At 39.1% G+C, this 12,854-nt stretch overlaps 1 protein-coding gene and 1 pseudogene across 1 annotated transcript; both read right to left on the bottom strand.

Moving 5' to 3' along the window:
* Positions 1 to 1,757: 1,757 nt before the first annotated feature.
* On the bottom strand, positions 1,758 to 2,682 carry LOC136174812 (olfactory receptor 2D3-like; annotated as a pseudogene).
* An 8,060-nt stretch (positions 2,683 to 10,742) lies between these two features.
* Positions 10,743 to 11,708, bottom strand: LOC136175910 (olfactory receptor 2AG1-like). Its single transcript, XM_065946096.1, has one exon. The coding sequence runs from the start codon at positions 11,706 to 11,708 to the stop codon at positions 10,743 to 10,745; it is 966 nt and encodes a 321-aa protein (XP_065802168.1).
* Between the last annotated feature and the right edge of the window lie 1,146 nt (positions 11,709 to 12,854).

The raw sequence follows: 12,854 nt of genomic DNA on the forward strand, positions 1-12,854 counted from the left end.
AGTAAAGCGTCTGCCTGCAATGTGGGAGAACCAGATTTGATCCCTGGGTTGGGAAGGTCCCCTGGAGAAGGAAATGGCGACCTACTCTAGTACTCTTGCCTAGAAAACTCTATGGATGGAGGAGCCTGGTGGGCTACAGTCCATGCGGTCGCAAAGAGTCGGACACAACTGAGCAAATTCACTTTCTGCTGCACAGTCATCAATAGTCTGGCATCCAGTCAGAGGTGGGTGTTTTCTTTCAAAAATGTATCTAAGAATTTGTATTTTCTTATCCTGTTTGAGTTTTCTATAACTCAAAGTGAACCATGGCCACTTTTGCAAAAATTATTCCAATTATGTGCTGCAACTTCCCTTATACTAAATGGAAAGAAAAGAGCAAGTAATGGACTGAGCTTTTGAATGGTCGTGAGGCAGCAGCATGCATAAGTAGTTGCTGTTGTTTATAACATAGTTTCTCAAATAATCTTTGGAGCAGGATTTTGTTTCCTTGTATAGGTGCATGCTGGTTCACATAATCTGAAAACAATATACATCTATGTACATGGTAGATCTAGTATTGCACAGATTTATTCTCCCATGCAGAATCATTCTACATGATGCATTCAATTCAGCAAGGGCCTTGTCACATATAATGAACAGCACTGGGTATTCACAAAAGGTCATGGACATGGAAGCTGGAATTGCCAGAAGTCAGTGTGGCAAATTTGACTTTCATGAGGGCAGTGTACCAGGCTGGGAGTTGATTAGAAGCTGCAGGTCTGTCAGTGATGCTGCTTCTGCTCTTACAGAGGGTTACAGCAGAGTTAGAAAAGACTAAAGGCATCCTTTCACCCTACAGAGCAATCTTCACCTTCTAGGATTGCTTCTCATAGTCAGTGATTTTCTTCCACTTTCCAAAAGAGAGGACTGATGGGTGTTGGCAAGTCAAACCTCAGAAGAGGGGAGAGCATGTCTGAGGGGGAGCAGCTGTGGCATATTGGTGTCACAGGTAAAGGCCCTGAGAGTTCTGATGTAGGCAGTGTTCCTCTCCATTCCAGTTCCCTCACTGGCAATGACCCTTGGAGAGAAACTGTGTGATATACAGAAGATGTACCATATTTACTGGAATCTGAGGTCCCACACATTATTGTCTGAGCCAACAGCGCCCCTATGTGCAGCTGAATTGGCTATAGGAGTATTTTGAGACTGCAGGAAATGAAACAAAAAGCCAAGGGTCCATTATCAGAGTTTCAGGGTAAAAAAAGTCATTGATATCTTCTCACTAGAACTTTTAGAGTCTAGCGTAGGACTCCAAGACCTGTAGAAGACTGTATTTGATGTTAGCATGGGATGAGACTGACAACTAGCTGTGAAGTTTAGAATCAAAAGGTAATATCACTGGGTGAATATGGATTAGTGAATGAATAGTGCAGTGTAAATAAAGATCCTATTCAATATTTTTAAGTATTCATATAATGCAATGTATAATCAATATAATATTATACTACACAATATAACAGCAAAGCTCTATTTTACTTGCCTCATAATAATAGATTATTATTATGAGGCAAGTAATCTATAAACACAAAGAATAATCTTGATCAAGATGCAGTAGACAAACTTGAAACATTCTAGATGTACAAGGGCACCTGTGTGTGCCTTACTGATGTATCAGCCTAGAGACACTTCAGAAAGTTGTTACAGATGTTGAATCATTTTAAAATGTCTTCATCCCCATGATGGTATGTCAATACAGAGATCATTGGCTCTAAGGGACTCTATCTTCCAAATACTTTTCTAAATGCCTGCTTAACATCTTTGTTCCTTAGGCTATAAATGAATGGGTTCATCATAGAAGTTATGACTGAATAGAACACTGAGATCACCTTATCCCCCTCGTTCTTTTTCTTGGAATTTGGACGCAAATAGGTAAATATTGTTGATCCGTAGAAGAAGACAACAACAATGAGATGAGAACCACATGTAGTAAAGACCTTGAGTCTCCTCTCCCCTGCCCGTATCTGAATCACAGTGGAGATAATATTCCAGTAAGAGAAAAGGATAAGGGAGAGAGGACCGAGGAGGATTATCACACCCATGGCAAAGATGGCCATCTCAGCTTTGTAGGTTCCTTCTGAAGCCAACTTCAAGAGCGCAGGAGGTTCACAAAAATAATGATTAATTATGTTCTGGCCATGGTATGAAAGATATAAAGTAAATGTTGTATCTACTAGAGACACAAGCGCTCCACTAGTCCAAGATCCTATGGACAGCTGAACACAAATCCTCTGGGTCATGAGGGTGGAATAGTGAAGGGGCTTGCAGACAGCCACATAGCAGTCATAGGACATCACTGCTAGCAGGGAGCTTTCTGTACACCCAGCTACTAGAAAAAAAAATCATCTGAATTGAGCACCATGACTTGGAAATGGTCTTTCTTGTTACCAGCAAATGGAAGAGCATCTGGGGGACAATTGTTGTAGAGAAAAGGAGATCACTAAACGACAGGTTTTTAAGGAAGAAATACATTGGTGTATGCAATCGAGGGTCAATATGAATTAATAGTATGATGAGCAGATTCCCAAATACAGTCAGCAGGTAGATGAGGAGAAATATCACAAATAGCACGATCTGGGTCTGCTGATCTGAAGAAAGGCCCAGCAAGATGAATTCAGTCAGATAGGTTTGGTTTTTTGTGCCCATGGATGTTTATTCCTAGCTACACAATAAGGATTGACAGAGCCATAAAAGTCTGACTACATTTGAGCATCAGATCCTGAAAGTAAAGATCTCACTGGAATAAAAAATGTATTTGATTTTTAAAAATTCTTACAAATATTAAAATAAATAAATAAATAAATAAAAATTCTCATAAATATTTGACATAAATTTCTAAAAAGTTCCACCACCATATTTCTACAGAAGCTGTCTAAAGAGAACACTAACATATTATGTGGATTTGAAAAATTATAAAGTTTTCTGCACTTAGCAGAGAACACAGGTTTTTATTTTTTGTAGTTTACTTTTTAATCAGCAGACTTTCACTTTTATTTCATCAAGAAGCAGAACAAATAATTTTTCCTTTGTGATTCCAAGAGATGCCGTATCATCCTTCCAAGTAGAAAGTAAATTTTATGAGACCATTTTATGATTGTATAATCCACTGTCCTGATTATGTCCTAAATTCTTCACTGGATCAGAGAATCAAGGTTTGATGGAAGTGCTCAAGAGTAAGGCATGATCAGACTTCTGCATGAGAGAGGCAGGACAGTGGAGACCAGTCCAGACTTAGACAGCACCACACACTTGGGAAATAGGGAGGGTCTTTTGTGGTGATACAATGCAGTCACAACAGCTGCCTGCAGAGTTGCAGGGTCTTATCTGGCATAACCATGTTCGAGCTCCTTCAAGCTGCAGATGTATCAGAAGTCTGATCAGTCGGAGAGGTGCATGAGGCACTGGTTCAATACTCTGCAACCAGGCAGGAAACACCAGTCAAAGTCTATAGCTTTACCTCAGGAACAAGCAAGGAATAACCTGCTGAATCCAGGCTTCTGGGGAAAGAGTTTAGAAAGACTTAGGGATGGTAGCAGGGTCATGGGCAAATGGCTAGGAATCAGGGCTGGAGTCTGATATTCCAGGGAAAGGCTGGAGTACTAGTCCTAGAACTGCCCTTTACAACGAAGGAGATGTCAGAGCAGAAAGTCAGCTACCTGGCAGGGACATCTAGGGATGGGGGCGGGGGAGAGTCAAAGACTGCCAACATACAAGGGTTTGTTTTCACAGATAAAACCACACATCTAACTGGCAATATAGGACAAATGTGGCCTGATCAGTTGTGACTGGACCACCTGCTCATGAACTGCTAAGTAGAACTGAAAGACCACATGGTTACAGTGAGGTTTCTATTCATAAATATCTATCCAGGTGGAAATGCAATGGATCCACCCTGAACCAACTGTATAATATATTGGCCTTGAGGAACCAGGAAGGCAGAGTCAGGAAATAATTTGAGGAACTGGTAAAACATAATGAGAAATATCTTTTCCATTGATACAATGTAAAGGGAATACACAAGAGAATCATTGATAAACTGCCACCTCAGTAGCCAAAATAATCCACTACTGATTTCATTTCCCAATGATTTCTGACAAGCCCAATTTTTTTCACTGCTTCATCATTGTAAATTTACTTGTAATGAACTGTGCATATTTCATGTGTACAATTTGATGAGTTTTGATATATGTATATAATTACATGCTTTTTTAAAGTTCTCATTAATTTATACATAATTACTTGTTCACAAGCTTGTCTCCCAGACTAGGTTTTATGTTTCTTCAGTGTAAAAATCCTATCTCAATCCATATAACTGCATCACCCAGTATATAGTAAATTTTTAGGAAATGTTCACTGATTGAATTAGTATGTGAATGATGGAATACATGCAGAAATGAATAGATTCCTCTCATACTCATAGACACTGTCACAAACCTGCACTCAAACACTCCTAAGCTAATAATCCTTTTAAAAGCATAGTATGAAGTTTGGAAGACACAGGTGATGCAGGTCCAGCTTCACGTTATCTTTGGGACGAGGGGATCCTGTGACCACGAAGAGGGAGTAACACTAGGTGTGACCACCTGGAACACCGGTATAAGAGAGAGGCGCCAGTGGTGGTTGTTCCTCTTCCAGTAGAAAGAGGAACAGACCCTCCAAATGCATCCTGTTCTCTTTTTCACTCTTATGCGCGAGAGCAGACATGCAATGCGGCAGCAGCCTGAATACCAGGTACTGGAGCAGGAAGTGTCTGCACACCTAACACTAGCACTCCTGTGCTTGGACTCTTCCCACCTCCCAGATAATGCCTAGTACGTTTCAAGAAGCTCTGTCTTCTGTCCTAGGTATTTTCCTGTGAGTTCAGTGGGAATCACCCAGAGAGTGTGGAGAATGTGAAACAGGAAGAGAACACCTATGTAGCAGGGATGAAAGGTAAGAACACAGGAAGAGTCTTATAGTTGAAAAGGGGTAGCGAGTTTGAGAGACAACGGATCTTTTGATTTCTTGTGCCTTTTAGCACACAAACTGAGCACCTCAGTAAGTGCCCGGTAGCCAGATTTCTAAGGGTGAGAATTCATGAGAAGAGAGATAAAGAAAAATCCCTTTTCCCAAATAGATTGTGGATTGTAAAAATAAAGACACAGCCCTTCTCCCAGGGTAAACTCTGGTTCTGCAGAGACTTGATGCCTTCAGCATCTTCCTCCTTCTCACCTGGAGACCAAGGATGAGTTTGTTCTAGAGACGGGGAGCTGTAGGTAAGTGGACCTGCCAGTGAGTCCAGCAGAGTGAGATCCAGAGATCCAAGCTGCACATCCAGACTTTGGTTTTGGATGACAGTGATTCTCAGTCCTCTTTCCTAACAGCTGGGTATGAAATGAACTTTTCTGTGGATTCTATTTCAATCTCTGACTGTTTTCTTGGGTGAATTTTACACTACTTTTTAAGCACCAACACTAAATTGAGTCATTCTCTGAGAGGATCATAAAAGATGAGGTCCTGAGAGATGACGCCAGCAGGAGGTCCCCAGGGTATCGCTGAGCACACCTCCCTCTATTATCTCTACACAATGAGATACCATGGGATATTTTGTAGATTTTTCTTTTTTCTGTTTATAATCATAGATTGAGTTCTGTGAATATCCTCTAATTCCCAGACTTTTTCTAATCAAAGAAAAAATTCTATAGACTCTGAATATAAGAAAGAATCAAGTCTCCCTTCTTGGGAGTGGAAGCAATATGTAAAATATATGCCAACATGCATTTGTCCAGCCTTTAATTTAAATCCTTAGAAAAGTGGAAGTATGCATCCTTTCTCATATTTCTCACTTTAATTGCTTTTAAAATTATTGTTAATTTGAGGATATTATGGCTACCTTTTACAAAAGCTTAACTCGTCTTAGAAAATAACAGGTTTGAGATACTTTGTGTAAAAATCAAATGTTTGAACTATATGCTAAAGACAGATCCATACTTTTCTAAAACGTACTAGATTTAAACTACTTAATGCTTTATTTACTCATCGATATTTAGTTCTTTGTAATAAAAGAAAAATACTGTAGTCATTTATTATCTTTGCTACTAAATTTTCCCATCTATCTTTCTTTCCTTTTTATTCTGGCAGTAGGAAAATTATTTATTTATTGCTCAGGGGTAATTTTTAAAATTTATCAGTCAAGTTATATTTCTTATTGTAATTTTTCTGTTGAATACAAACTGCATTCTTTATATTATAGATAAGTGATTAAATTTTTCTTATCTTTCTTCCTTGTTAATTTTTACCTCTTTTTTCAATCACATCATGATGTATTCTGGTTTATGAAATCTCCTTGTGATTTCATGTGTCCTTACAACTATCCAGGGAAATAGGACTAATTTACTCTGTCAAATTATCTCCACTACATCTTTATTGCTTTTTGTTTATTCATATCTGTTTGTCATGTTATATTTTCAATTTGTGAGTATATTGTAAAGAAAGTTTTATCTTTCTTTTTAAGTTCATTTTTTAATTGAGGAATAATTGATTCATAATATCGTGTTAGTTTCAAGTGTACAGCAGAGTGATTCTATTTTTTTTTTTGGCAGAATATATTCCTTTATAGGCTATTATAAGATATTTGGTATACTTCTCCGTGCTATACAGTAAATCCTTGTTGCTTACCGATTTTATGTATAGCAGTTTATTTCTGTTGATCCCATACTCCTAATTTGTCCTCCGTGCCCCATTTTCCTATTTGGTAATTATAATTTGTTTTCTATGTCTGTGAGTCTGTTTCTGTTTTCCACAAAGTTTCATTTAGATTACTTTTTAGATTTCTCATATAACTGATGTCATATAGTATTTATCTTTCTATGTCTGAAATATTAATCAGCCACAAAAATATTGCCATTTGCATCAACATGGATGGAACTAGAAAATTTAATGCTTAGTAAAATAAGTTAGACATATATATAATACAATTTGAAAATATTTCACCCATTGTGTTGTAGGTTTCCGTTTTATTTTTCTGATGGTTTCCTTTGCTGTGGAGAGGATTTTTAGTTTGATGTAGCCCTACTTGTTTATTTTGCTTTTGTTGTCTATGTCTTTGGTCTGAGATCTGAAAGATAATTTGCAAAGACCAGTGTTAATGGATTTTGCCCTGTTTTCTTCTAGGAATGGGAACGTATTTAATCAATTCCAACTTTATAACTGTTGGAGTAGAAAATTAGCTACTGGAATATCTTATCCTTAGGGCAAATGGGTGAAGAAAAGTCTTATGATGGCAATTAGAGAAAAAATCAAAGTCCAGGGACTTTTGATCAGGATTTATTTCTCACACAAGTTATTTATATTTCATCTGGCAGTAAAAACTCTTGTTGTGTAAATCTTGGGGTACACACATACACACACTCATGGGCACACATATCTGATTGTGTACTTAGTGATTGATTTATTTCTTCTTTTGATATGTTTCTCCTGTTTGCTATTTTTTGATACTATATCAAAAACATATTTTGATATGTTTCTCCTGTTCCTGGAGAAGGGAATGGCTACCCACTCCAGTATTCTGGCCTGGAGAATTCCATGGACTCTATAGTCCAGGGGGTCACAAAGAGTCGGACACGATTGAGCGCCTTTCATTTTCTTTCTTTCCTGTTAGCTATGTGCTGTGTGCTGTGCTTAGTCACTCAGTCGTGTCCGACTCTTTGTGACCCCATGGAGTACAGCCAGCCAGGTTCCTCTGTCCATGGGGATTCACCAGGCAAGAATACTGGAGTGGATTGCCATGCCCTCGTCCAGATGATCCTCCCACCCCAGGGATCGAACCCAGGTCTCCCTCATTGCATACGGATTCTTTACCACCTGAGCCAACAAGGAAGCCAAATAATACTGAAGTGGGTAACCTATTTCTTCAGGGGAACTTCCCAACCCAAGAATTGAAGCGGGGTCTCCTGCAATGCAGGCAGATTCTTTACCAGCTCAGTATCAGGGAAGCCCTCTGTTAGTTATAGATCTTCAAAACTATGTCACAATTCTATAGCGATGTGTATGGACTTTTTTCATTCACAGTTATTTCATTGATGCTACTTTGTTTTTACTTTTGTACAATCAACAATAATACATTTTTACAATGCTGTCAAAGGGTAATTGAACAATACAGATCACTGATGATTTCTCTGTTAAAGGCAGCTGAAAATTAGAGTAATATTCGCTCAGTTAGCACTGAATAAAGATAATTTGTCCAGCAGAAACAAAGGCGAGACCATTTCTAATTACAACACTTAATAGTTGTATAAATATGGAAAACCATCAACTCTTTCTGAGAAGCAGTCATTTTATCTGTGAAATGGGGATAGTATTTGTCCTGCTTTAATCTTTATAATTCTAAAGTCTTAAAGTAACTAATATTTATATATCCAATAATAACTTTTAAAAAGCAGACTGTATAGAAGCTGCAATGAGGAATAGAGAAATATACATATAAAGGAGAAGATTTTGATAAACCTTTCCCAATTCAAGACAGAGCAAATGGACAAAAAATAGCAAAAATAAAAAAGTTAAAGATACAATCAATTAAAAAGTACAAATACATATCAAACTGAAAACTATCATAATAAAAATTATATCTCTTTCCAATGTACATGGAATGTTCACAAATATTGTTACAAACATAATCTCAATAAATTTCAAAAAAATAGTTATTATGCAAGCAGCATGTATATATCATTAGCTGTAGGGAATGGGACTAAGAAGTTTGGAGAAGGCAAAAACACCAGCTAGACTTCTCGGGATAGATATTACTTCATAGGTTGATTTTTTAATCAGGTAAATATTTTATATAATTTAAAATAAAATAAAAAAATTTAAAATAAATTCATAAAAATGGAAAGAAAAATGTAATAAACAAACCTAGCTATGTATCCAGATTGTGATGTATGTGTGGTGAGATAAAACAGCTGAGGGCTGTGTTGTTGCCATCAGGACCTGGAACATTTGATGAGAGGCAAAAAGATGAGACTAGGGAAGAGAAGCAAAGGCGTCAGTGGTGTTGCTAACGCTAGATGGTGAATACGTAAGAATGTTATGTGTACATACATAGAACTAGTTTATTTATATACATACACGCTGTGCTGTGTTTAGCTGCTTAGTCATGTCTGACTCTGTAACCCATGGACTTTAGCCTGTCAGACTCCTCTGTCCATGGGGATTCTCTAGGCAAGAACACACGAGTGGGTTGCCATGCTTCTCCAGGGAACCCAGGTCTCCCGCGCTGCAGGCGGATTCTTTACTGCCTGAGCCATCAGAGAAATCCAGGAATACTGGAGCGGGTAACCTATCCCTGCTCCAGGGGATCTTCCCAACCCAGGAACTGAGCCAAGGTCTCCTGCCTTACAGGAGGATTCTTTACCAGTTGAGTTACCAGAAAAGCCCTTATACATACATACATATGTATATATTACTTGTGGATACATTATGCATTAAAATAAGGGTATATTATCTAACTCCTGGTATTACGAAGACCAGTTAGTAATCTGCTATAGTAAAAGTCCAGGGCAGAGATAATGGTAATTGGGACCAGAGTGAAATATTTGAGTGTTGAAAACTGGGATGTTTTTAGGGAAAGAAAAATACCACAGAACTCGCTGATAGATTGGATCTTTGCTAAATATTGTCCAAAGGAAATATTAGTTCTTTTTTTTCTTTGTTCATGGAAAGGTATCTTTTTTTAAAATCTGTTTCCTTATGTAATTAGCTTCAAGCATTACAGAGTAGCTAAAAGTTTCCAGGCAAGGTATGTGGAGCAGAGGAGTTCATTTTAAATTCAGTATTTAAGAAATCTTCAAAGGGTCTGAGGCAGAAAGGAGGTAATAAAGGAAAAACAAGGTCACTGGGCAAAGTGTAAGTGGTTATGATGCAGATATTGGCAAGACTGCTTCCATTTCAGATGTCGATTTTGACCATTAATTCCTATTCAGGAGTACCAATCAGGGCTGAGGCTTTAAAGGAGTATGTTCCCAGCAGCGAGCTCTTGAATCATGATGCTCATTACCAAGTGTGCTGGCTGCTTTCACACATGACCTTTAAGGCATCAATAATTTATAATGTGATTTATTTGTAAATAATGTGAAAAGAAAGTACTTGGCTGTCCTGATACAACATGAGTAGCTTGAGGAGTTGATGCAGAAACCAAGGCATAGGTAACTGATAAGAATTTTTTTTTCCAGTGTCTAGGACTCTGATATAAACCTGGGAAGTTCTGCCCACAGTAAAGTGTCTAATATTATATGACTACAAATGCTCACTAATAAGAAGGTAAGAACTGAGAAATTCTGTCAATAGCAACAAGTAAAATTCAACATTTGTATCTTCATTTTACCTTCATTTTCCTCTCTAGTTTTTATTTCTACTTTAAATTGAGCTGTACAAAAAATCTGGCTAACTTTCTTTGTGATTGGGTGTAGGATTGTCATAGGGTAAGAAGAGAAAATACTGAAGTAAAATGTAAGGTCACTCTGTCAGAACAGAAAAAGAATTTCAAACATATCCTGGGATATTGATCAGAGAAATGAATGCTTCTTAACTATCGAAATACAGAGTTGATGAAGACAAAATTGTGTCTCTAAGACCAAATGAGGACTTAGTTCTAATGTGGCAGATTTTCAGAATTTTCATAGTATAGAAGAACCACATAAAACCAAGACCGGATATGAAGCGCCGTCTAGGAGTTATAGGGCTTCAATATGACAGCCACCATCCTGGATAAAAGAAAACCTCCCTAATACTCTCCTGAAGGCCCCCATTACCTCCTTGTTTCTCAGACTATAGATGAGAGGGTTCAGTGCTGGAGTAATGACAGTGTAAAATACAGAGAGGATGTTGTCCTGTCGGGGACTGCGGTAGGAGCTGGGCTGGACATACATAAACATGGCAGCTCCATAGTACATCCCCACCACAGTCAGATGAGAAGAACATGTGAGGAGGGCTTTCTGCCTTCCTTCTCCTGAGGACATGTGAAGGACAGCAACCAGGACAAACATATAGGAGGCAAGGATAGCAGCAAGGGAAGGCATGAGAAAGATGGAACCTGACACATACACCATGAACTCGTATCTGGAGGTATCTGCACAGGCCAATTTCAGCAAGGGTGGGATCTCACAGAGGAGGTGCCTGATATCCCGGGTCATACAGAAAGGAAAATGCATGGTATATGAAGTGTGTATCACAGAATTCAGGAATGCCAGGGTCCAAGATGTGGCCATCATGAGCCAGCAGATCCTGGGCCTCATGAGCACCGTGTAGTTCAGAGGATGACAAATGGCCACATACCTGTCATAGGCCATGAAGGCCAATAAGAGGCCCTCTGCACCACCAAGGGTCAGTACTAGGAACATCTGAAGGGCACAGCCCTCAAAGAAGATGGCATTCTCTCCACGCAGATAATCCACAAGTGTTTTAGGAATAACTACAGATGTAAGCATCAAATCCATGAGAGAAAGCTGGCCGAGCAGGAGGTACATGGGCACGTGGAGCCGGGCATCCACCGTGATGACCAGGAGCAGCAGGCCATTGCTGGTGAGGGCCAGAGTGTACAGGACTGAGATTGTAGTGTAGAGCAGTCCAGGAGACCCACTGTCGGTCAGAATCCCCACCAAGATGAAACCACTTTCCAAGGTGGAGTTACAGAGCTCCATTCTGTGGTTTTTTTGGTTATCTGAAATTATGAAAAATCAGGTAAGGTAGTTCTGATGTGGTCACTGGGGACTCCTTGCCTTTACAGTGTTACAGCCCTTGATCAAAAGAAATTAGTTGCTCCGTTTATCATACCATGTATTAGTCTTTCATTCATAAATTAAATCACCAAATATGTACTGATAACATATTGTTAAAATAGTACTTTTCTTTCCCATTGCTGATGTTTCCTTCAATGTTAGGCAAGTTCCATTTGGGCAGTAATTCTGCATTTGCTCTGCTTCACCATCCCACTTCCTTCTCTTGAGAAACAAGAGCAACCTAACCAATGGGAAACATTAAAGGGAAAATCTAGGCATATAGACATATGGAGTGCATTAAATAGCTTCAGTCATGTCCAATTCTTTGCGATCCTATGGACTGTAGCCCACCAGGCGCCTCTGTCCAAGGGATTCTCTAAACAAGAATACTGGAGTGGGTTGCTGTGCCCTCCTCCAGGGGGATTTTCCCGACCCAGTGATCGAACCCATGTCTCCTTTCATCTCCTGCATTGGCAGGTAGGTTCTCTAGCACTAGCACCACCTCGGAAGCCCAGACATATGGTATCCAGCTTCTTTTTCCTTCCCTTCTTTTCAGGAGTTGCAGCATCTTTGAGAAGTCCCAACATATATTTCCCTCTCTCCCACCCAGGTTGTGAAGCAATTGAGACAGGAGATATTTGTGCAGCCAAAACATCACCCTATTTTTCATAAAGCAGAAATTACGGGATGTAATTTCTGTGTCAGGGGATAATGGACTTCCTAAACCTCAAAATGAACATAATTGCCTTTGCAGTCACAAGCAATGCAGGACCAGGTCAGTACTTCCCACCTAAGAAGGACTGATGGACCAGGAGAACAAGAGATACAAGTACTGGTCATTGTATCTTCTAAGAAAAAGAGAGAATTTTATTCCGGTTCATTCTCCAATTAGATTAACTTCCTCCCTGAAACTTGAGAATAAAGGAGAGAGTAGAGGCTAAGGATTAACATTCAGTTCAGTTCAGTTCAGTCGCTCATTCATGTCTGACTCTTTGCGACCCCATGAATCGCAGGCCTCCCTGTCCATCACCAACTCCCTGAGTCTACCCAAACCCATGTTACCTTGAT

The sequence above is a fragment of the Muntiacus reevesi genome, chromosome 9 (genome assembly GCF_963930625.1).
Source record: "Muntiacus reevesi chromosome 9, mMunRee1.1, whole genome shotgun sequence".
NCBI classification, from domain to species: domain Eukaryota; kingdom Metazoa; phylum Chordata; class Mammalia; order Artiodactyla; family Cervidae; genus Muntiacus; species Muntiacus reevesi.

Coding starts and splice junctions, on each gene's coding strand:
- LOC136175910 (XM_065946096.1), bottom strand. CDS start 11,708: ATGGAGCTCTGTAACTCCACCTTGGAAAGTGGTTTCATCTTGGTGGGG.